Raw genomic sequence first — 22,904 nt, 5'->3', positions numbered from 1 at the left:
ACCCAAACTCTGCTTTTTATTAGATTAAGGTTACGCTCACATACCTCCCCTTGGTGAGTTCATATTGGGACTGGTCATGGAATGTGCTAGGTCTTTTAGAAGTTTATGAGATCCCCAACTTTTAGAATATCTTCGCCCCCGGAGGTTCCAGGCGGTAGATATTGTCGTCATGTCTCCTATCGCGATTTTACCTTTCTACAGAGATGAAACATGGCATGGATGGCATCATCCATCTGAAGATATTAAGTTGGAGGCATTCAGCCGGCCTTACGGTGATGTGAGTGAATCCCTTCGATACGACGCCGAAAATATATCTCCTATAAATATTGGATGATTGCAAACCCCAATATTCATCACTGACCACTGACTCCAGAAAGTCTAAGGCCAGTCCTTTGAACAGAGGAAGCTCTTGATCAGAACTTCTCGGGAGATGAAGGGAGGTCAAGATGGAAGATCCAAAACCTAAAACTGCTGTTCTACCACCTGATACACCAAAAAATATATATATTAACGTAGAGTTCATTGGACTCGTAGATGCTGGAAAATGAACTATTGGGGGACAGATTATGGATTGGATTGGTAAAAATATGAAAGGTTGGCAGAAGTGGAACCTGGCTTTTGGCACTAACCAGGAGGGACGAGACAAGGGTAAAAAGTTGACTGAGCCTATGTTGAAACTGATAGTGCCAAGGAGGTAGGGGTGGATGATGTTGTTGCGCAGCTGATATAGGAGACTTAGAGCAACCAAACACTTTATTGCGACTGACAAACCACGCGTTTCAGGGTGGAAACGCGTGGTCAGGTCTATTACCTTGAAATTGAGACAAAGAACGACCTTTCATGTCCCTGGTCACAAGAACTTTGTGCCCAACAAGCCTGGTGGAGCCATACAAGCGGATTTAGCCGCGCTGGAAATCTCTGCCCAAGAAGGAATAATGTGAAACAAGATTTGAGAAAATGGGACAGACGACACTCAACAACATTGCAATTTTCTGTTTTTCCATTTTTGGGGTTTTGATTTTTTTTTACCAGACTAATTTATATAATATTTTGATATATCAGACTTTTTCGAACACAGAGATACCAAATATGTGTATTTTTTTTTAATTGTTTTAAAGCCCCCCTTTTTGCCCCATTAAAAATAAAACAAATAAAAAAAATACACATATTTGGTATTGCTGCGTTCGTAAAAGTGATTTGAACTTTTGCATTTTTTTTTTTCATATTTTTAAAAACTTTTTTTCCTCCCTTTTTACTGTATTTAATAGTCCCCTTAGGGAACTTGAAGCTGTGATAATCTGATCACTTGTGCTATACATAGCAGTGTATCAGCACTGCTACGTGTAGCTAAAATCATGGTCTCCTATAAACGCCGGCTGCCGGCTGGCTTTAACAGGAGAATCATAATGACAGGCACGGGGGTCTACAGCAAACCCCTCAATGTCATAGCAACCCATACGCACCCGCAATCACGTCATGGGAGCACCAATGGGAGTGTGGAATGACGTGTGCCCCGTCGACGCATGTTAAATGCTGCTGTCAGAGACTGACAGCGGGATTTAACAGGTTAATAGTCGTGGGTGGAGCTCAGATTAAATCAGCCGTCATATGCAGGGAAAGATGCGGGCTCGGTGTATGAGCCCGCATCAAAGTCAGGGACACGACATAAAAGGTCATGAAGGGGTTAATGGTTGTCTGAGGAAGGTTCTGCTGCGTTTGGGTAAATCATCAAGATCCTCTGCTAGCAGCTCCTGTGTAAATGTGGCACCCCAGTGGTCTGGTTACCACAGTAATAGAAATATTATGTCTGGGAGCAAGTGGGGGGCCTCCTGGTCAGGAGCCCTCAAGCATGCCACACCTCCTGCCCCAGTCCTGGGAGGGGAGGAATCTGCCCTATATAAACTGGGTCTGGGGCGGGGTTAGAGAGACAGAGTGAAGTCCCATACAGAGACGCAGTCCAGTCTGGAGGGCAGCAGACACAGGGAAAGCAAGAACTAGGAGCTCTGTAGGAGCAGGAGCGAGTGCCAGGGGCTGGAAGCCAGATAGCTCGCCCTGGCTGAAGACACTAAGACCGGACACGGAGTCCGAGGCTGTGGGGGCATCCAGGTCCAGCAGCAGAATCCAACCGGCAGGGGATTCCAGGTCCTCTGGCCATAGAAGCCCGGAGGCACGGTCACAAGCAAGGGACCAGCACCGCCATCGTGGAGCGGAGGCTAACAGAAGGCCCCAAGTCACCGGCCATACGGGTGAGCACCACACGGTACACTCAGGGACGTGGGCTACTTCTACCCGCATGCAGCAATGTAGCCAGGAAGAGTGCAGATAGACGGGGAGTCCTACAACTCCACCTGGCTAGGGGAGATCCTGCTTGCTCACAGACTGACCAGGCCTCTACTGCTAACCAGTACTCCCGGGAGGGTCTGCTTTATAACACCAGTAAAGACCCTGAACTGCACTGCACAGACTCTGAGTTGTTCCTGCTGCGCTTGTGCACCATCACTCCCATCATTCACACCAACTGCCCTGAGGCTATACTTCTCCCGTGGGGAGTCATCCCATTCTTAGCTGCACACACAACACCGGCCTCAGCGGTCTGCCTTGCAGCGGCGGTCCCCACTGACCGCAATCCACGGGTGGCGTAGTCGGACCATTATCATACTAATAAGAATGTCACTGATTTGACCACCCTGGGCACGGACCGGGTCATCGCCACGGAGACTACAACCCCCAGCGATCCGGCTCCGGGTATTCCCCGCACACACGTGCACGCACAACACAGGCCCAGGGGGCGAGTCATAATCACCGACCAATGACATCCCATATTTCTCACAGAGAACAGTGTCACACAAGGTAAGGGAAGGAACAAATGTACAATGATGGTAAGAGGGGGAAGGGAACCCAACAACTAAAGAAAGGGAGAGCGGAGACCCCTAAGCAGATCTAATATCACCCTGACTCCCCTATCATCCCTATATAGGTTCTGCACCTATCACTGAGCAGGAAACCTAATCTCTGAATGTCCCTGGAGCTTGGCCCTAGATAGGTAGGGGAGGGGGGAGCACTGGACAGGCCCCACTGTAACTAAAGACAGCAAGCAAACAAACAAAGGGGATACACTTAACTTAAGCAGACACCAGAGAAATAACGCCAACTATCCTCCAAGGGAAGTCCAAGAAGACACTAGCCGACTTCTAGTACTCCAGGCATGGACAGAGGAACATAGAACTATCACCGGCGACTCTCTGGAGACACTGAGAGTTTTTAACTACCAAGCAAGGGTGTGTCAATTAGCAGCAGAAGGTGGAGGTCGCTGCTGGGTCCTAAAGAAAGAAGGATATAACTACTACAGAGATGAGGGAATCAAGAAGGCGTCTGCAGTGCCAAGCGCAGTGACCTTCTACAGCCGGATCCAGAGCGACTGTCTGTCACACTTGATACACCTGTGACACACAGGTACGCTTAAGCTGAGTGCTTCTGTGTATGGATGAATTGGGAGAGATAGCTGTAAAAAAATTAATAAATAAAAAGGTTAAATCCTTCTCCCAATTCAAAAATAAAGAAATAATAAAAAAAGAAACATATTTGTTGTCGTTGTGTCCGGAAAAGTCCGATCTATGAAAATATGCAATAAATTAATCCGTACGGTGAAATGACATGATGCAAAAGAAAAAACAACAACAAAGAAACAATACAATTGCAGTTTTTCTCAGTTGCTGCAGTTCCCTTAAAAAGTGCAATAAAAAGTGATCAAAGAGTCGGATGTGCCCCAAAATGGCATCAATAAAGACTGCAGGCTGGCATGAAAAAAAAAACTCCTACGTCAATTTTACAGAAAAATTAAAAAGTGAAGAATGGGAGACAAAAAAAGAAACTAAAGTGCAAAAATTTGGAAAATAAAGTCTCAGAAAGGGTTAAAAGCAGCTCCATACTCTGATCATTCTGATCCTGGCCTCTAGGGGGCAGAGTGGTCCCAGCATCTGCAGCAGGATCCCAGCACTGTGGACTGTTCTTTAGCATCCCTTGTCCCCGCCCACACTGACGATCACGCCTCTTTACGTCACTCTGATACCGTCTCCTTACGTCACTTCCGGGAACTGTCATTGGTCCAACCATTCCTAACCAGAGCAGGCGGAAGTGACGTAGGAAGCGGCGGTAGCGCCAGCAGGAGTCGAACCGGGGGACCCTTAGACCGGAAGGGGTGGAGTTACCGGAGAACCGAGTGAGTGACGTCATCAGAATACGCATTTTCTGTTGTTGCGGATGAGATGCGTGTGTCGTTGCTGGACGGGCGGGCGGCAGCTGCGGACTCATCCATTGTGTGCAGGGGTGGGGGAGCCCGGCGGCCCCTGCAGTGCTGGAGCTGATAGTGATGGCCGAGCTGCTGCCGGCAGTGAGCGGCTCCGAGCGCACCGTCTGCATGGACGTCTATCGTCATATACAGTGTATATATATATATATATATATATATATATATATATATATATATATATATATATACACACACACACACATACCTCTGCACACACAGGCATATCTATATACACATATTTATATATTGACACACACATATACCGTATGTACACCTCTATAGTCACATATATATGTATACCGGTGTATATACATACCCACATCTATATATACTGTATGTACGCATCTTATACAGACCTCTGTATGTACACACACATATATATGATGCACTATATGCACGCATACATCCACAGGTATATATGTATACACACCTCTATATATACATATATATTAACATATTACACTCTATGCAAGAATACATGCGTACACACACATGTATATAGCCACATATAAATACACACATCTATTTGTATACATACACATATATACATTTTTATAGTACACAGTCTATGGAAGCATATATACTTGTACACATCTATAGCTATACACACACATATATATTTTACACACAATGCAAGCACACATACACATTTACACATATTGATATCCATATATATATTATATACACACATCCATCACAGTGCAAACCCCCCCCCCACTGTTGCTCTTGTTGCCACCCCCCCCCCCCATATGATAAGTGTGGGGTGGTGTTGCTCTGTGCAAGCTGCCGTGACTGCAGTTCGTCTGCTTTTTGCCTGTATGAGGTGCTAGGATCTGGTGTAACTCCATGTCTCGGTTTCATCCTAGGAATGGAGGGGCTGCAGTGGTCACCAGTCCTCCTCTGCCCCCTTCCTGCTGGTCTCAGTCTCATCATAAGACTGGAGGGGCTGCAGCGGTCATCAGTCCTCCTGTGCCACCTTCCTGCTGGTCTCAGTCTCATCCTAAGAATGGAGGGGCTGCAGCAGTCACAGTCTTCCTCTCTCCCTTCCTGCTGGTCTCGGTCTCATCCTAAGAATGGAGGGGCTGCAGCGGTCACCAGTCCTCCTCTGCCCCTTCCTGCTGTTCAGGAAGCTGCCGCTGCTCAATGTAACGTTTTCTTCTTATCTTTTGCGGGTAAAATTGGAAAGAGTTTACAAAAAGATCAACTTTGCAATTTTTTTATTAACCAATCTCCGTTCTCAAGAACAGAGGTGTTTTTAATTCTATTTACAGTCGTTACCGTGGTGACCGGCAGTTTGATCAGCAGTGGTCGGTCTCCTAGGCAGTATTGCTCGTCAGTGATCTCTAATCTTCAGTGCCGCAGAAGCAAAGTTGCCTCCACCCGCATTATCGGCGAGCGCATAGTTCAGACCAATGTCCAATGCTGCTTGGTCTGAACTGTCAGCAGTGCGCCCCTGCAGGAGAATGTGGGAATAACCCTTTTACCACCTGTGATCCCCACAGTTCTGAGAATGAAGGGGCTCTTTTCTTGAACGGAAGCCGTCCCACCTGCTGTAGGGGGGGAACTGCAGCTGCAGGGAGGCATTAGGATGGAAAGCTTTGATCATTGGTATGCTGCCAGCTGCAGATCCCTTCATGCTTAGGGTCAGGGGGGTCCCAGAGGTCAGACCCCCATCGATCATTAGGCATTGCATAGCCTAACAGTTTGCGTAAAAGGCGACATTCATACTTCTGTTCTCACATTCCAGTTTTTGGGAACAGACAAACATAATTCATGCCCAAAACAGATTCATTTGCTAACGGAAGCAGAGGGGCCCCACTGATTATTATGGGGTCCATCTGAGTTTTGGTCTGTGTCCCTTTTTTTTTAATCAGAAGTTAAAGTTCTGCATCAGATGCTTTTTCTTCCATACTGAAAACAAGCACCAAATGGGAACCAGATCCCCATAATTATCAATGGGACCCCTCTGCGTCTGTTTGCAGATGGATCTGTTTTGAACAGAATGTGGATGTGAACAGAGGCTAAAGAGTGTGGCCCACCAACAACATGTATTACCTATGCTCAGTATGAGTGATAGATGTCTGATCGCTCGGGTTTGCACCCTTTGATCGGGGTCTCCTTTCCCTGTTATATGGCGTAGTGGTCACACGCGCACTGCTGATCTATTTCTTATCTGCGGCACGAATGCTAGGCTCGATTCGCGGATGCTGGGCTCGATTTGCGGATTCTGGGTTCATTTCGCGGATGCTGGGCTTGGGCACGGATGCTGGGCTCAGTTCGCTGATGCTGGGCGCGGATGCTGGGTTCAGTTCGCTGATGCTGAGCTCGGGCGCTTATGCTGGGTTCAGTTCGCTGATGCTGAGCTCGGGCGCGGATGCTGGGTTCAGTTCGCTGATGCTGAGCTCGGGCGTGGATGCTGGGTTCAGTTCGCTGATGCTGGGCTCGGCCACGGATGCTGGTTTCAGTTCGCTGCTGCTGTGCTCGGATGCTGGGTTCAGTTCGCTGGTGCTGGGCTCGGTTGCAGATGCTGGGTTCAGTTCGCCTACTGCTGGACTCGGGCACAGATGCTGGGTTCAGTTCGCTGCTGCTGCGCCCGGTCACGGATGCTGGGTTCAGTTCGCTGCTGCTGCGCTCTGTCATGGAAGCTGGGTTCAGTTCGCTGATGCTGAGCTCGGGCGCTTATGCTGGGTTCAGTTCGCTGATGCTGAGCTCGGGCGCTTATGCTGGGTTCAGTTCGCTGATGCTGAGCTCGGGCGCGGATGCTGGGTTCAGTTCGCTGATGCTGAGCTCGGGCGTGGATGCTGGGTTCAGTTCGCTGATGCTGGGCTCGGCCACGGATGCTGGTTTCAGTTCGCTGCTGCTGTGCTCGGATGCTGGGTTCAGTTCGCTGGTGCTGGGCTCGGTTGCAGATGCTGGGTTCAGTTCGCCTACTGCTGGACTCGGGCACAGATGCTGGGTTCAGTTCGCTGCTGCTGCGCTCGGTCACGGATGCTGGGTTCAGTTCGCTGCTGCTGCGCTCTGTCATGGAAGCTGGGTTCAGTTCGCTGATGCTGAGCTCGGGCGCTTATGCTGGGTTCAGTTCGCTGATGCTGAGCTCGGGCGCTTATGCTGGGTTCAGTTCGCTGATGCTGAGCTCGGGCGCGGATGCTGGGTTCAGTTCGCTGATGCTGAGCTCGGGCGTGGATGCTGGGTTCAGTTCGCTGATGCTGGGCTCGGCCACGGATGCTGGTTTCAGTTCGCTGCTGCTGTGCTCGGATGCTGGGTTCAGTTCGCTGGTGCTGGGCTCGGTTGCAGATGCTGGGTTCAGTTCGCCTACTGCTGGACTCGGGCACAGATGCTGGGTTCAGTTCGCTGCTGCTGCGCTCTGTCACGGATGCTGGGTTCAGTTCGCTGCTGCTGCGCTCTGTCACGGAAGCTGGGTTCAGTTCGCTGCTGCTGGGCTCTGTCGCGGATGCTGGGTTCAGTTCGCTGATGCTTGGCTCGGGCGCGGATGCTGGGTTCAGTTCGGTGTTGCTGAGCTCGGGCGCGGATGCTGGGTTCAGTTCGGTGTTGCTGAGCTTGGGCGCCGATGCTGGGTTCAGTTCGGTGTTGCTGAGCTTGGGCGCCGATGCTGGGTTCAGTTCGTCGTTGCTGAGCTCGGGCGCTGATGCTGGGTTCAGTTAGCCGTTGCTGAGCTCGGGCACTGATGCTGGGTTCAGTTAGCCGTTGCTGAGCTCGGGCGCTGATGCTGGGTTCTCTTCGCCGCTGCTGAGCTCGGGCGCGGATGCTGGGTTCAGTTCGCCGCTGCTGGGTTCAGTTCGCCGTTGCTGGGCGCGGTTGCTGGGTTCAGTTCGCTGTTGCTGAGCTCGGCTCGGATGCTGGGTTCAGTGCGCTGCTGCTGGGCTCGGGTGCGGATGCTGGGTTCAGTGCGCTGCTGCTGGGCTCGGGCGCGGATGCTGGGTTCAGTGCGCTGCTGCTGGGCTCGGGCGCGGATGCTGGGTTCAGTGCGCTGCTGCTGGGCTCGGGCGCGGATGCTAGGTTCAGTTCGCTGCTGCTGGGCTCGGGCGCGGATGCTGGGTTCGGTTCGCTGCTGCTGGGCTCGGGCGCGGATTCTGGGTTCAGTTCGCTGCTGCTGGGCTCGGGCACGGATTCTGGGTTCAGTTCGCTGCTGCTGGGCTCGGGTGCGGATGCTGGGTTCAGTTCGCTGCTGCTGGGCTCGGGTGCGGATGCTGGGTTCAGTTCGCTGATGCTGGGCTCGGGTGCGGATGCTGGGTTCAGTTCACTGTTGCTGAGCTCGGGCGCTGATGCTGGGTTCAGTTTGCTGTTGCTGAGCTCGGGTGCGGATGCTGGGTCTCTGTTTGCTGATGCTGGGTCTCTGTTTGCTGATGCTGGGTCTCTGTTTGCTGATGCTGAACTGCAGAGGGTCGTGGGGTCCTGCTCTGCATGCCGAGATACCACAACCCGGAATTTCTGACCCTCCTTTTGCTAGAAAGAGAAGTCCTTTAGGAGGTACATTAGGGGCTGTTTTGGCCACTTGAGCTAATGAGTGTTATTTAGAAAAATCACCAGTCTGGGGCTAAAAAGCGCCTTCACAGACTGGTGATGGCGGCTGGTTATGGCCCCCTGCGCAGTTCTCCTATATAGGAGAAACATTGCCTACAAGGAGAGTCTGGTTCCCCGCGGCGTGCCTGTGAGTGCGTTCGATTCAGTGTGTCCAACAAAATGAATAATTCATCTTCTCCGGCAGTGTTGATGTTCTGTATCCTGGAGGTGCAGCATTGTCACCCCAGTCGCTATTGCATCACATTTAAAGGGAACCTGTCGGGGAGGATTTTACCGATGAAGCTAGTATACGGCTCTATAGGTCCTAGTGCAATAACACCAATGATACCTGTTTTGTATTTAATCCGATCGACCAACGCTGAGAAATCAAACTGTAAAGCCACATGCAAAATAGCGAAGTGCATTGGGGAGTGTTGACGCAATCAGACAATTTTCCTATTTTAAAGCGGTTGTTTAGGATTTTTCCAAATTGTGGCTAGTGCCAATAATGGTATAAAATGTTAACAATAGCATTACTCGGCTATTCAGTCCCCTGATGATTATGCTGCAATAACTGCATATACACCGTTCATGTGACCACTGCAGCCAATCACTAGCTTTGGTTGTGACTTTTTCATGAACAGCTTTGTGACCATTGAGGACAGTGATTGGCTACAGCAGTCACATGATTCATAGGCATAGTGTCATTGGTGCAGGACCTGCGGCGTCCATCAGAGTAATAGGTGTGGTGCGATACTCAGACCATGATACATGGACGTCTGCATGAACCTTAAGTTTCAGTCTTCATTAATTTTCAGATCCACTGATATGCAGTTAGCAGTGTGACAGAAGTTAGAGACGCTCCCACAAGGGAAAAATCTTTCAGTAGTATAGGCTGGACATAAGGTTTGTGTGTATCCAGGGTCGTGTTTTCTTCATTAGCTCATCTTTCAGCTCCGCTTCTATACTGCACTTATTTCTTCTTCTTGTGCTTTCCTCTATTTTGGTAGACTGTTTTCTCTACCCTCCCTGAGAATACACATGCTTTCCCCTCTCTCTACTGCAGATCTGTGTAAAATACACTCCCTGGTGCTATTTCTAAGGCAGAGTTCACATGAGTGAACTAATTGTAGCCTACATGCTGGTGCTCATGGACAATTTCCATGTGGACCCCAGGTCTGGGGTAGCATTTCCGGCGAGGCGTGCACCACAGAGAAGATGTGCTGAATTCATTAAGTTGAGTGTGCAGCACTGTGCAGTGTGCGGCTCCTTTAAGTCTTGTTCAGATGAGTGTAGTTTTGATCAGCCTGCCGCCCGCACAACAAATTGCACTGAGCAATACCACATTTGCGGTAAAACGGTGACAATTTTTCAGTGATGCGTTTTTGGTGTTATTGCACCAAAAGAAAAAAAGTGAAGTGTGAACGCAGCTCAATTGCATCAACAACTTCAGCAAAACAGCATGCTTTTTTTTCCAGATGCTTTTTAACCGCAGCATCTGAATACACCCTGATGGGAAGAGAAGTCAGGAAGAGCTGCTCAGATTACAATCTTAAGGCAAAATCTGCTGCTTTTTGGGGGCCTTCACTTTTTAGCATTTTCCCACTGTGGGTTTTGCATCAGTGTCGCAGGTGAAGAGAGCGACGTCTGTGCAGCCACCGAGTGTAATGAAAATGCTGATTAAAGGGGAGGCGAAAGCCGGCTCCCAGCAAGCTGATTAGGAACAGGACATTGATAATGTTATATATATGTAATGTGACTTTCTTTTCTTTGCAGTCCGATTCCTACATAATGAGTCAGGGGGACACGAACTCTGCTGCTGTCCCTCATGCGGCTGAGGACGTCCAGGGCGATGACCGCTGGCTTTCTCAGGTAAGAGATCTGCAAGTCTCTGATAAAATGACACCTGACGCTATGATGTGTCATGTGCACAGAATAAACTCTTGGGTTTGTCTCCTGAACTCTCTGAATTTGCCGTCAGAGCACATAGACATCATGGAGGTGACTGACATTAATCTAATGGATGGGACCACATTAAAGGGGTTGTCCACTTAAAAATGAGAAGGAAAAAACCTCACCTACCAGATCCCCACATCCTTTGCACCTCCACACCACTGACACCTTCCCCCTCCAGTGTATCCTATTTCTCCCCCGCCTCTTTCCTCCTCATCGTCCTCCTTCTCCTCCCTCGTCCTCCTTCTCCTCCCTCGTCCTCCTTCTCCTCCCTCGTCCTCCTTCTCCTCCCTCGTCCTCCTCCTCCTCCCTCGTCCTCCTCCTCCTCCCTCGTCCTCCTCCTCCTCCCTCGTCCTCCTCCTCCTCCCTCGTCCTCCTCCTCCTCCCTCGTCCTCCTCCTCCTCCCTCGTCCTCCTCCTCCTCCCTCGTCCTCCTCCTCCTCCCTCGTCCTCCTCCTCCTCCCTCGTCCTCCTCCCTCGTCCTCCTCCTCCTCCCTCGTCCTCCTCCTCCTCCCTCGCCCTCCTCCTCCTCCCTCGTCCTCCTCCTCCTCCCTCGTCGTCCCCCTCCTCCTCCCCCTCCCTCGTCGGTCCCCCTCCTCCTCCCCCTCCCTCGTCGGTCCCCCTCCTCCTCCCCCTCCCTCGTCGGTCCCCCTCCTCCTCCCCCTCCCTCGTCGGTCCCCCTCCTCCTTCCCCTCCCTCGTCGGTCCCCCTCCTCCTCCCCCTCCCTCGTCGGTCCCCCTCCTCCTCCCCCTCCCTCGTCGGTCCCCCTCCTCCTCCCCCTCCCTCGTCGGTCCCCCCTCCTCCTCCCCCTCCCTCGTCGGTCCCCCCTCCTCCTCCCCCTCCCTCGTCGGTCCCCCCTCCTCCTCCCCCTCCCTCGTCGGTCCCCCCTCCTCCTCCCCCTCCCTCGTCGTCCCCCCTCCTCCTCCCCCTCCCTCGTCGTCCCCCCTCCTCCTCCCCCTCCCTCGTCGTCCCCCCTCCTCCTCCCCCTCCCTCGTCGTCCCCCCTCCTCCTCCCCCTCCCTCGTCGTCCCCCCTCCTCCTCCCCCTCCCTCGTCGTCCCCCCTCCTCCTCCCCCTCCCTCGTCGTCCCCCCTCCTCCTCCCTCGTCGTCCCCCCTCCTCCTCCCCCTCCCTCGTCGTCCCCCCTCCTCCTCCCCCTCCCTCGTCGTCCCCCCTCCTCCTCCCCCTCCCTCGTCGTCCCCCCTCCTCCTCCCCCTCCCTCGTCGTCCCCCCTCCTCCTCCCCCCTCCCTCGTCGTCCCCCCTCCTCCTCCCCCTCCCTCGTCGTCCCCCCTCCTCCTCCCCCTCCCTCGTCGTCCCCCCTCCTCCTCCTCCCCCTCCCTCGTCGTCCCCCTCCTCCTCCTCCCCCTCCCTCGTCGTCCCCCTCCTCCTCCTCCCCCTCCCTCGTCGTCCCCCTCCTCCTCCTCCTCCCCCTCCCTCGTCGTCCCCCTCCTCCTCCTCCTCCCCCTCCCTCGTCGTCCCCCTCCTCCTCCTCCTCCCCCTCCCTCGTCGTCCCCCTCCTCCTCCTCCTCCCCCTCCCTCGTCGTCCCCCTCCTCCTCCTCCTCCCCCTCCCTCGTCGTCCCCCTCCTCCTCCTCCTCCCCCTCCCTCGTCGTCCCCCTCCTCCTCCTCCTCCCCCTCCCTCGTCGTCCCCCTCCTCCTCCTCCTCCCCCTCCCTCGTCGTCCCCCTCCTCCTCCTCCTCCCCCTCCCTCGTCGTCCCCTCCTCCTCCTCCTCCCCCTCCCTCGTCGTCCCCCTCCTCCTCCTCCTCCCCCTCCCTCGTCGTCCCCCTCCTCCTCCTCCTCCCTAGATCTAGTGATCCGACCAGCTTCACAGCACTCTAAACTTCTGCACTCCTCGACTAGGAGCCCTGCCAACACTGACTGGAGCGGCGGCCGGTAGCTAGGCAACGAGCAGTAAACAGAATAAAAAAAATCCTTCCATTCTTCAATAGAGGATTTTTAGCAAAAAAATAATATTTTTCCCAAACACGCTGCAGTTTTCCCCATTTAATATAATAGATGGAGTGCAGGAGCCGTCAGATCCCTCGTCAGCATTCACACTTGCTGATCAATTGCAGATCACTAATAAACTGCTTGTTTTTCTGGCTTTTCCAGCATAACCGGTTTGTGTTAGACTGTAAGGACAAGGAGCCGGATGTTCTGTTTGTCGGCGACTCCATGGTGCAGCTGCTGCAGCAATATGAGGTACGAGGACGACGATCCACCACCGACGGGGCACTGATAGCGGACATCAAGGGGGTCGTTCAGTTCTAGCAAGTTATCACATCTCATTAGCGGTCAGACCCGCACTGATCGCCAGAATCAGAGTCCTGGAAAGGTCGTCTGGATAAAATGGCCGTCACCTCTCCGTTCAAAGCCGCCCAGACTGATGCACATAGCAGCTCGGTCATCTCCATTAGTCCCATAGACTTTGAATCCAGTGCGCGACTGTCAGTTTATTCAGTCAGGAGACGGGCGATCACTTTTGCCGATTAGTGGGGGTTGTTCATAACCGGCTGGGACCACAATACCCCCAAGGGCTGGAAGATTCTTCTATCCGCTTTATACATCCAACTTCCAAATGAAATGTTGTTGTTTTTTTCTTGTTACAGATCTGGAGGGAGCTGTTCTCTCCGCTTCATGCACTGAACTTCGGGATCGGTGGAGACACAACTCGCCACGTGCTATGGAGGCTTCAGAACGGAGAACTAGAGAATATCAAACCTAAGGTGAGCGGCAGAAATACTGCGACCTGCACTGACACCGGACGCTGCTCGGGTCTGACGCTGGCAAACTGGCTGAGGATTTCTGACGAGTCAGTTGGCCACAATTTGTTGCAATATTGAACGTCCTGCAGGTAGGGGTGGGCAGACATGTGGAAGGTCTCGTTCTGGACCCGAACTTCAACCAGAACCCGAACCCCACGGAAAATAAAGGTTACCCAAACTTTTTTTCTCTCTTTTTCTCCCCTTTTCGCTTTTTTTTTTTTTTTTCTTCTTGCTTTTTCTCCCCTCTTTCGCTTTTTCTCCCCTCTCTGGCTCTTTCTCCCCTCTCTGGCTCTTTCTCCCCTCTCTGGCTCTTTCTCCCCTCTCTGGCTCTTTCTCCCCTCTCTGGCTCTTTCTCCCCTCTCTGGCTCTTTCTCCCCTCTCTGGCTCTTTCTCCCCTCTCTGGCTCTTTCTCCCCTCTCTGGCTCTTTCTCCCCTCTCTGGCTCTTTCTCCCCTCTCTGGCTCTTTCTCCCCCCCTCTCTGGCTTTTTCTCGCTCTCGCTCCCTCTCTTTCTCGCTCTCGCTCCCTCTCTTTCTCGCTCTCGCTCCCTCTCTTTCTCGCTCTCGCTCCCTCTCTTTCTCGCTCCCTCTCTTTCTCGCTCTCGCTCCCTCTCTTTCTCGCTCTCGCTCCCTCTCTTTCTCGCTCTCGCTCCCTCTCTTTCTCGCTCTCGCTCCCTCTCGCTCTCGCTCTCGCTCCCTCTCGCTCTCGCTCCCTCTCTTTCTCGCTCTCGCTCCCTCTCTTTCTCGCTCCCTCTCTTTCTCGCTCTCGCTCCCTCTCTTTCTCGCTCTCGCTCCCTCTCTTTCTCGCTCTCGCTCCCTCTCTTTCTCGCTCTCGCTCCCTCTCTTTCTCGCTCTCGCTCCCTCTCTTTCTCGCTCTCGCTCCCTCTCTTTCTCGCTCTCGCTCCCTCTCTTTCTCGCTCTCGCTCCCTCTCTTTCTCGCTCTCGCTCCCTCTCTTTCTCGCTCTCGCTCCCTCTCTTTCTCGCTCTCGCTCCCTCTCTTTCTCGCTCTCGCTCTTTCTCGCTCTCGCTCTTTCTCGCTCTCGCTCCCTCTCTTTCTCGCTCTCGCTCCCTCTCTTTCTCGCTCTCGCTCCCTCTCTTTCTCGCTCTCGCTCCCTCTCTTTCTCGCTCTCGCTCCCTCTCTTTCTCGCTCCCTCTCTTTCTCGCTCCCTCTCTTTCTCGCTCCCTCTCTTTCTCGCTCCCTCTCTTTCTCGCTCCCTCTCTTTCTCGCTCCCTCTCTTTCTCGCTCCCTCTCTTTCTCGCTCCCTCTCTTTCTCGCTCTCGCTCCCTCTCGCTCCCTCTCGCTCCCTCTTTCTCGCTCCCTCTCTTTCTCGCTCCCTCTCTTTCTCGCTCCCTCTCTTTCTCGCTCCCTCTCTTTCTCGCTCCCTCTTTCTCGCTCCCTCTCTTTCTCGCTCCCTCTCTTTCTCGCTCCCTCTCTTTCTCGCTCCCTCTCTTTCTCGCTCCCTCTCTTTCTCGCTCCCTCTCTTTCTCGCTCCCTCTCTTTCTCGCTCCCTCTCTTTCTCGCTCCCTCTCTTTCTCGCTCCCTCTCTTTCTCGCTCCCTCTCTTTCTCGCTCCCTCTCTTTCTCGCTCCCTCTCTTTCTCGCTCCCTCTCTTTCTCGCTCCCTCTCTTTCTCGCTCCCTCTCTTTCTCGCTCCCTCTCTTTCTCGCTCTCGCTCCCTCTCGCTCCCTCTCGCTCCCTCTTTCTCGCTCCCTCTCTTTCTCGCTCCCTCTCTTTCTCGCTCCCTCTCTTTCTCGCTCCCTCTCTTTCTCGCTCCCTCTTTCTCGCTCCCTCTCTTTCTCGCTCCCTCTCTTTCTCGCTCCCTCTCTTTCTCGCTCCCTCTCTTTCTCGCTCCCTCTCTTTCTCGCTCCCTCTCTTTCTCGCTCCCTCTCTTTCTCGCTCCCTCTCTTTCTCGCTCCCTCTCTTTCTCGCTCCCTCTCTTTCTCGCTCCCTCTCTTTCTCGCTCCCTCTCTTTCTCGCTCCCTCTCTTTCTCGCTCCCTCTCTTTCTCGCTCCCTCTCTTTCTCGCTCCCTCTCTTTCTCGCTCCCTCTCTTTCTCGCTCCCTCTCTTTCTCGCTCCCTCTCTTTCTCGCTCCCTCTCTTTCTCGCTCCCTCTCTTTCTCGCTCCCTCTCTTTCTCGCTCCCTCTCTTTCTCGCTCCCTCTCTTTCTCGCTCCCTCTCTTTCTCGCTCCCTCTCTTTCTCGCTCCCTCTCTTTCTCGCTCCCTCTCTTTCTCGCTCCCTCTCTTTCTCGCTCCCTCTCTTTCTCGCTCCCTCTCTTTCTCGCTCCCTCTCTTTCTCGCTCCCTCTCTTTCTCGCTCCCTCTCTTTCTCGCTCCCTCTCTTTCTCGCTCCCTCTCTTTCTCGCTCCCTCTCTTTCTCGCTCCCTCTCTTTCTCGCTCCCTCTCTTTCTCGCTCCCTCTCTTTCTCGCTCCCTCTCTTTCTCGCTCCCTCTCTTTCTCGCTCCCTCTCTTTCTCGCTCCCTCTCTTTCTCGCTCCCTCTCTTTCTCGCTCCCTCTCTTTCTCGCTCCCTCTCTTTCTCGCTCCCTCTCTTTCTCGCTCCCTCTCTTTCTCGCTCCCTCTCTTTCTCGCTCCCTCTCTTTCTCGCTCCCTCTCTTTCTCGCTCCCTCTCTTTCTCGCTCCCTCTCTTTCTCGCTCCCTCTCTTTCTCGCTCCCTCTCTTTCTCGCTCCCTCTCTTTCTCGCTCCCTCTCTTTCTCGCTCCCTCTCTTTCTCGCTCCCTCTCTTTCTCGCTCCCTCTCTTTCTCGCTCCCTCTCTTTCTCGCTCCCTCTCTTTCTCGCTCCCTCTCTTTCTCGCTCCCTCTCTTTCTCGCTCCCTCTCTTTCTCGCTCCCTCTCTTTCTCGCTCCCTCTCTTTCTCGCTCCCTCTCTTTCTCGCTCCCTCTCTTTCTCGCTCCCTCTCTTTCTCGCTCCCTCTCTTTCTCGCTCCCTCTCTTTCTCGCTCCCTCTCTTTCTCGCTCCCTCTCTTTCTCGCTCCCTCTCTTTCTCGCTCCCTCTCTTTCTCGCTCCCTCTCTTTCTCGCTCCCTCTCTTTCTCGCTCCCTCTCTTTCTCGCTCCCTCTCTTTCTCGCTCCCTCTCTTTCTCGCTCCCTCTCTTTCTCGCTCCCTCTCTTTCTCGCTCCCTCTCTTTCTCGCTCCCTCTCTTTCTCGCTCCCTCTCTTTCTCGCTCCCTCTCTTTCTCGCTCCCTCTCTTTCTCGCTCCCTCTCTCTCGCTCTCGCGCCCTCTCTCTCGCGATCTCGCGCTCTCTCTATCTCGCGCTCTCTATCTCGCGCTCTCTATCTCGCGATCTCGCGCTCTCTATCTCGCGCTCTCTATCTCGCGCTCTCTATCTCGCGCTCTCTATCTCGCGCTCTCTATCTCGCGCTCTCTCTCTCGCGCCCTCTCTCTCGCGATCTCGCGCTCTCGCGATCTCGCGCTCTCGCGATCTCGCGCTCTCTATCTCGCGCTCTCTATCTCGCGCTCTCGCGATCTCGCGCTCTCTATCTCGCGCTCTCTATCTCGCGCTCTCTATCTCGCGCTCTCTATCTCGCGCTCTCTATCTCGCGCTCTCTATCTCGCGCTCTCTATCTCGCGCTCTCTATCTCGCGCTCTCTATCTCGCGCTCTCTATCTCGCGCTCTCTATCTCGCGCTCTCTATCTCGCGCTCTCTATCTCGCGCTCTCTATCTCGCGCTCTCTATCTCGCGCTCTCTATCTCGCGCTCTCTATCTCGCGCTCTTTCTTTCTCTCGCGCGCTCTTTCTTTCTCTCGCGCGCTCTTTCTCTCGCGCGCTCTTTCTTTCTCTCGCGCTCTCTTTCTTTCTCTCGCGCTCTCTTTCTTTCTCTCGCGCTCTCTTTCTTTCTCTCGCGCTCTCTTTCTTTCTCTCGCGCTCTCTTTCTTTCTCTCGCGCTCTTTCTTTCTCTCGCGCTCTTTCTTTCTCGCGCGCTCTTTCTTTCTCTCGCGCTCTCTTTCTTTCTCTCGCGCTCTCTTTCTTTCTCTCGCGCTCTCTTTCTTTCTCTCGCGCGCTCTCTTTCTTTCTCTCGCGCTCTCTTTTTCTTTCTCTCGCGCGCTCTCTTTCTTTCTCTCGCGCGCTCTCTTTCTTTCTCTCGCGCTCTCTTTCTTTCTCTCGCGCGCTCTCTTTCTTTCTCTCGCGCCCTCTTTCTCGCTCTCGCGCCCTCTTTCTCGCTCTCGCGCTCTCTATCTCGCGCTCTCTATCTCGCGCTCTCTATCTCGCGCTCTCTATCTCGCGCTCTCTATCTCGCGCTCTCTATCTCGCGCTCTCTATCTCGCGCTCTCTATCTCGCGCTCTCTATCTCGCGCTCTCTATCTCGCGCTCTCTATCTCGCGCTCTCTATCTCGCGCTCTCTATCTCGCGCTCTCTATCTCGCGCTCTCTATCTCGCGCTCTCTATCTCGCGCTCTCTATCTCGCGCTCTCTATCTCGCGCTCTCTATCTCGCGCTCTCTATCTCGCGCTCTCTATCTCGCGCTCTCTATCTCGCGCTCTCTATCTCGCGCTCTCTATCTCGCGCTCTCTATCTCGCGCTCTCTATCTCGCGCTCTCTTTCTCGCGCTCTTTCTTTCTCTCGCGCGCTCTTTCTTTCTCTCGCGCGCTCTTTCTTTCTCTCGCGCGCTCTTTCTTTCTCTCGCGCTCTCTTTCTTTCTCTCGCGCTCTCTTTCTTTCTCTCGCGCTCTCTTTCTTTCTCTCGCGCTCTCTTTCTTTCTCTCGCGCTCTCTTTCTTTCTCTCGCGCGCTCTTTCTTTCTCTCGCGCTCTTTCTTTCTCTCGCGCTCTTTCTTTCTCTCGCGCTCTTTCTTTCTCTCGCGCTCTTTCTTTCTCTCGCGCTCTTTCTTTCTCTCGCGCTCTCTTTCTTTCTCTCGCGCTCTCTTTCTTTCTCTCGCGCTCTCTTTCTTTCTCTCGCGCGCTCTCTTTCTTTCTCTCGCGCTCTCTTTTTCTTTCTCTCGCGCGCTCTTTTTCTTTCTCTCGCGCGCTCTCTTTCTTTCTCTCGCGCGCTCTCTTTCTTTCTCTCGCGCGCTCTCTTTCTTTCTCTCGCGCTCTCTTTCTTTCTCTCGCGCGCTCTCTTTCTTTCTCTCGCGCGCTCTCTTTCTTTCTCTCGCGCGCTCTTTTTCTTTCTCTCGCGCGCTCTCTTTCTTTCTCTCGCGCGCTCTCTTTCTTTCTCTCGCGCTCTCTTTCTTTCTCTCGCGCTCTCTTTTTCTTTCTCTCGCGCTCTCTTTTTCTTTCTCTCGCGCTCTCTTTTTCTTTCTCTCGCGCTCTTTTTCTTTCTCTCGCGCTCTCTTTTTCTTTCTCTCGCGCTCTCTTTTTCTTTCTCTCGCGCTCTCTTTTTCTTTCTCTCGCGCTCTCTTTTTCTTTCTCTCGCGCTCTCTTTTTCTTTCTCTCGCGCTCTCTTTTTCTTTCTCTCGCGCTCTCTTTTTCTTTCTCTCGCGCTCTCTTTTTCTTTCTCTCGCGCTCTCTTTTTCTTTCTCTCGCACTCTCTTTTTCTTTCTCTCGCGCTCTTTCTCTCGCGCTCTCTTTTTCTTTCTCTCGCGCTCTTTCTCTCGCGCTCTCTTTTTCTTTCTCTCGCGCTCTCTTTTTCTTTCTCTCGCGCTCTCTTTTTCTTTCTCTCGCGCTCTCTTTTTCTTTCTCTCGCGCTCTCTTTCTTTCTCTCGCGCTCTCTTTCTTTCTCTCGCGCGCTCTCTTTTTCTTTCTCTCGCGCGCTCTCTTTTTCTTTCTCGCGCGCGCTCTCTTTCTTTCTCGCGCGCTCTCTTTTTCTTTCTCTCGCGCTCTCTTTCCTTCTCTCTCTCCATACATTGTTATGGATTTTCGGGGGACGTCCGTGTTGGGCGTTTAGCACTTGGTAGTGACTGTCCAGTATGAGATCTGATCTCGCAGGTTCGGGTTCGCCCATCTCTTCCTGCAGGTATACAGTCCTCGCCCGCGGATCCTTCTGCCGGCTGTCTCAGGTGATGTGACAGTGGGTAGAGCATCTCGTTAATGTCAGGATCGAGGTGTCAGACCCGCTTCTCCTTTTCAGACTTTTCATAACTCCATTCTACTTGTTGTCCTTGAGCGACTTTCATGAATTGTTGATTTGATGCATTAATTAATTTTATTTGTATGACAGGTTATTGTCTTGTGGATCGGCACCAACAATCATGAAAACACGGCTGAAGAGGTCGCGGGTGGAATAGAAGCTATCATAAAACTCATCAACACGCTGCAACCACAAGCGAAAACCATTGTCATGGTACGTGAAGGTTGCCACACGTTCCGGCTGGGCATCGTTCATATGCCGCGGTGCCCGTCTGGTTACATACCACAGGTCTGTCCATAATCAGGGGCATCATCCATCTCTGGCTGTCTGCTGCCAGGGCTAAAAACGGCATCTTGGAAGGCATAAAGCAAAAACAGAGCTCACAAATCCGATATTTATGGTGCAGGGACCCCATCTCTCTGTAGATCGGGGTCCCCACCCTTGTCCTTTGTGGCAGCGGAGAGGTGGAGAGTATGTGCTTTCTTTCTCCTTTCACTTCTATTGAAGTCTGAAAAGCAGAGGAGCTCTCGTGTCCATGTGTAGGACACAAGACAAGGACCTGCGACCCGTATCAGACATGGCACAAGTTTATATCTCTGCCAGCAACTTAATCATCCAAAAACTACTTACAGGAAATTTTGAGGAGGACGATCGGAGGCCCTGCCGATGACTTGTCCAGAATGTATGTAGATAGGTCACTCGTTACCAAAAATGAGCGAACCCCAACTTAAAAGTTTGGGGTTCGTACTGGACAGTTAGTGTTCGGTGCTGAACACGGACTTCTGGGAGTCCATTGTAATGTTCAGGCGAGAGAATATTTTTCAGCTCAAAAGTTTGGGTCCCCATTGTTTTTAGTCTGGTTTGGGTTCTGGTACACGAACTTAGGAATAAAGGTCGGGTACCAGAAACCCAACATCCATGGGTCCGCTCATCCCTACGCATTACGGAAATACTGTGCACACATCGATCAGCCGTGTCCACTGAAGAGGGAGGCGAGTACATAGATTATCCTGGTACAATGGCGCCCGTCAGGGGTGCGATATATTAGGCAGCAAATAGTTTGCACAAGTTTTTGTGTTGGGAGAAGGAAAAATGGGCAATAATTAAAATGTAAAGGGCTAAATTGTGATGGCTAGATGACTGGGTCCACAATGTTGGTTCCTGCAGGGTGTCCCTACTATATCTGTCCCAAGGTTGGACAAGAGGGTTGTGGCTGCCATAGTCTCATGGATGTGTCGGGAAAGCAGAGGAGGTATCATGTCTGGTCTGATCACACAGGAGCCGCCACCAAATTGCTGGAATGGTTAATATCAGTAATGATAGAAAGGTGTCAGATCCTGCAGCTCGCTGTATGGCCACAAACCTGTCAGGACGCCCGTGCGGACCCCAATCCAACACAAGGAGTCTACAACGGGCACATGAGCATCAGAACCGGACCACACAAAACTCCAGCTCCTAGCATGCCCTTATTGCCTGCAGCTGGCAGACCATGCTGGGTGTTGTAGTCTCACAGCAGATACCTCTACCCACAGTAGGGGATATTTCCCCGTTTCTGACGTGTCCATTTTCTCCTGCAGGGATTACTACCCCGTGGAGAGAAGCCTAACCCTCTGCGGGAGAAGAACGCCCGGGTGAACCAGCTGCTGCGCTCCTGGCTTCCTCGTCTTCCCGGAGTTCAGCTTCTAGATGTAGATTTCGGATTCGTCCACTCAGACGGCGCCGTCTCCCGACACGACATGTTTGATTTCCTCCATCTCACGGCCGCCGGTTACACCAAGGTCTGCCGGCCGCTTCACGAACTGATTATGCAACTCCTGGAGGAGACCCCAGAGGAAAAACAAGTCACTCTGGCCTGAGCCCCCCTGGTTCCTCTTCACCCTATCGTCAGTGTTACATCATTGGCTGCCCCCCCTCGTTCCCCTCCGCTCACTACTATCAGCTGTATATCTACATGCTCAGTGTATATACACAGGACTCGTATCCATCGGCCGACTCCTCGCTTTTCCTGCCATTCCTTGTTATCGTCCCCCACCCCCTCCCCCGTGTTATTGGACCCGGTCGAGTCTGAGGTGCGCAATGATAGATGGATCCTAAAATCTGGGAGCAGCGAGAAGGCTATAACCTCCTAGTGGACATTAAATCCCAATGTGACGCCCTCAGTGGGGTGGGATGATGTGGCGTGTAGTCTATATGTAGGAGCCTGCCACTCCGGAAGTGACGGCTGACTGGACCATTGTGTATTTTTTTGTTTGTTTTTTTTTTGCATAGCATTGAATCTGACCGGTCTCTTAGGTAATTGGTGAGGCTACGTGATGACTAGCGGGTTCCCCCTGACATCGGACGGTTAACCCGTACAAGCAAGGTTATAAAGCCTGGCGGGTATTGGCAAGTTAACTCCTGACCTACCGGAGCGGCCTACGCCATATTGTAGTTACTCTCTTTTTATGACTTGCTTTTTTTTTTTGACTGTACGGTATATGCACAGCCTCGGAAATGTGAGAATATATATATCTATATGTAATGCTTGTACGCTCGATAGCTTGGGTATAGGGACCAAAAGCTGGATTATGACCTACGAAGACTTGGGCATTAGGGGTAACGGCATGCGGCTTAGAGAAGGAGCACAGAGCGGGACGTCACCAGACAGTATAGGGTCGGCGCAGAATTAGGGCCAAGGTGGCGGCGGAGGAGGGGTGGCACTTTTGTGTTTGAGATGTGTCTGTACAGCTTTAAATCTCATTCGGTAGACCTCACCTCCCTAGAGCTTCTGCTTCTATGTACGGCGTAACGAGTCCATCGTCCCGTCTTGTTGTTGTTGTGCCTATGGAGCCGAATTATAAAAAAAAAAAAAAAAAAAAAAAAAGACAGTGGAAATGCGGTTCTCCGTCTTTATATCCGACACTTAATAGTGGCCGCTCCAAAAATGAAAAAATGCAAGACATCCTCCGTTCTGGAGAGGCGGCAGGGACACGTCCTATTGTACCGGGAACACGGCATCCATGCATCTCCTAATAAAGATGGGGAAGACTAAAGGAGACGGACGCACCCTGGTTATTTAGTGGGGTCCATCGTGGCCTAGAATGGACATCATCACCCCTCCGAAGGTTAAAGGGTAAAATAATCTGTTCTCAAAAATGAAAGGATAGTGTTAGGGCATGTTTACACCTGCTGCGTCTTTTTTTTTTACTCATGCATACAGTTATGCAGCATTTTACAGTACCATTATAATCAATGAGATGTCTGAAATCTCATGCATTTTTTTCTCCATGCATAGACGCGTTTTTTGCATCGGTAAGTAAGAACGCACGCATTGCAAATAGCATTTTTCTTACCACCACTGGTGCAG

At 52.5% G+C, this 22,904-nt stretch overlaps 1 protein-coding gene across 1 annotated transcript; it reads left to right on the top strand.

Annotated features, from left to right (window-relative positions):
• Positions 1 to 4,064: 4,064 nt before the first annotated feature.
• Positions 4,065 to 22,590, top strand: PAFAH1B2 (platelet activating factor acetylhydrolase 1b catalytic subunit 2). The gene is made up of 6 exons (XM_073657082.1): positions 4,065 to 4,219; positions 10,607 to 10,702; positions 12,893 to 12,982; positions 13,390 to 13,506; positions 19,649 to 19,771; positions 21,136 to 22,590. Exons 2-6 carry the CDS (start codon positions 10,622 to 10,624, stop codon positions 21,412 to 21,414), a joined length of 690 nt encoding a protein of 229 aa, XP_073513183.1. The 5' UTR covers positions 4,065 to 4,219; positions 10,607 to 10,621; the 3' UTR covers positions 21,415 to 22,590.
• Positions 22,591 to 22,904: the final 314 nt, after the last annotated feature.

Source organism: Phyllobates terribilis, unplaced genomic scaffold (genome assembly GCF_046119375.1).
Source record: "Phyllobates terribilis strain yellow unplaced genomic scaffold, ASM4611937v1 Scaffold_12__6_contigs__length_324123572, whole genome shotgun sequence".
Classification (NCBI taxonomy): Eukaryota; Metazoa; Chordata; class Amphibia; order Anura; family Dendrobatidae; genus Phyllobates; species Phyllobates terribilis.
The sequence above is the reverse complement of the archived record's forward strand: the minus strand, read 5'-3'. Positions and strand labels throughout refer to the sequence as shown.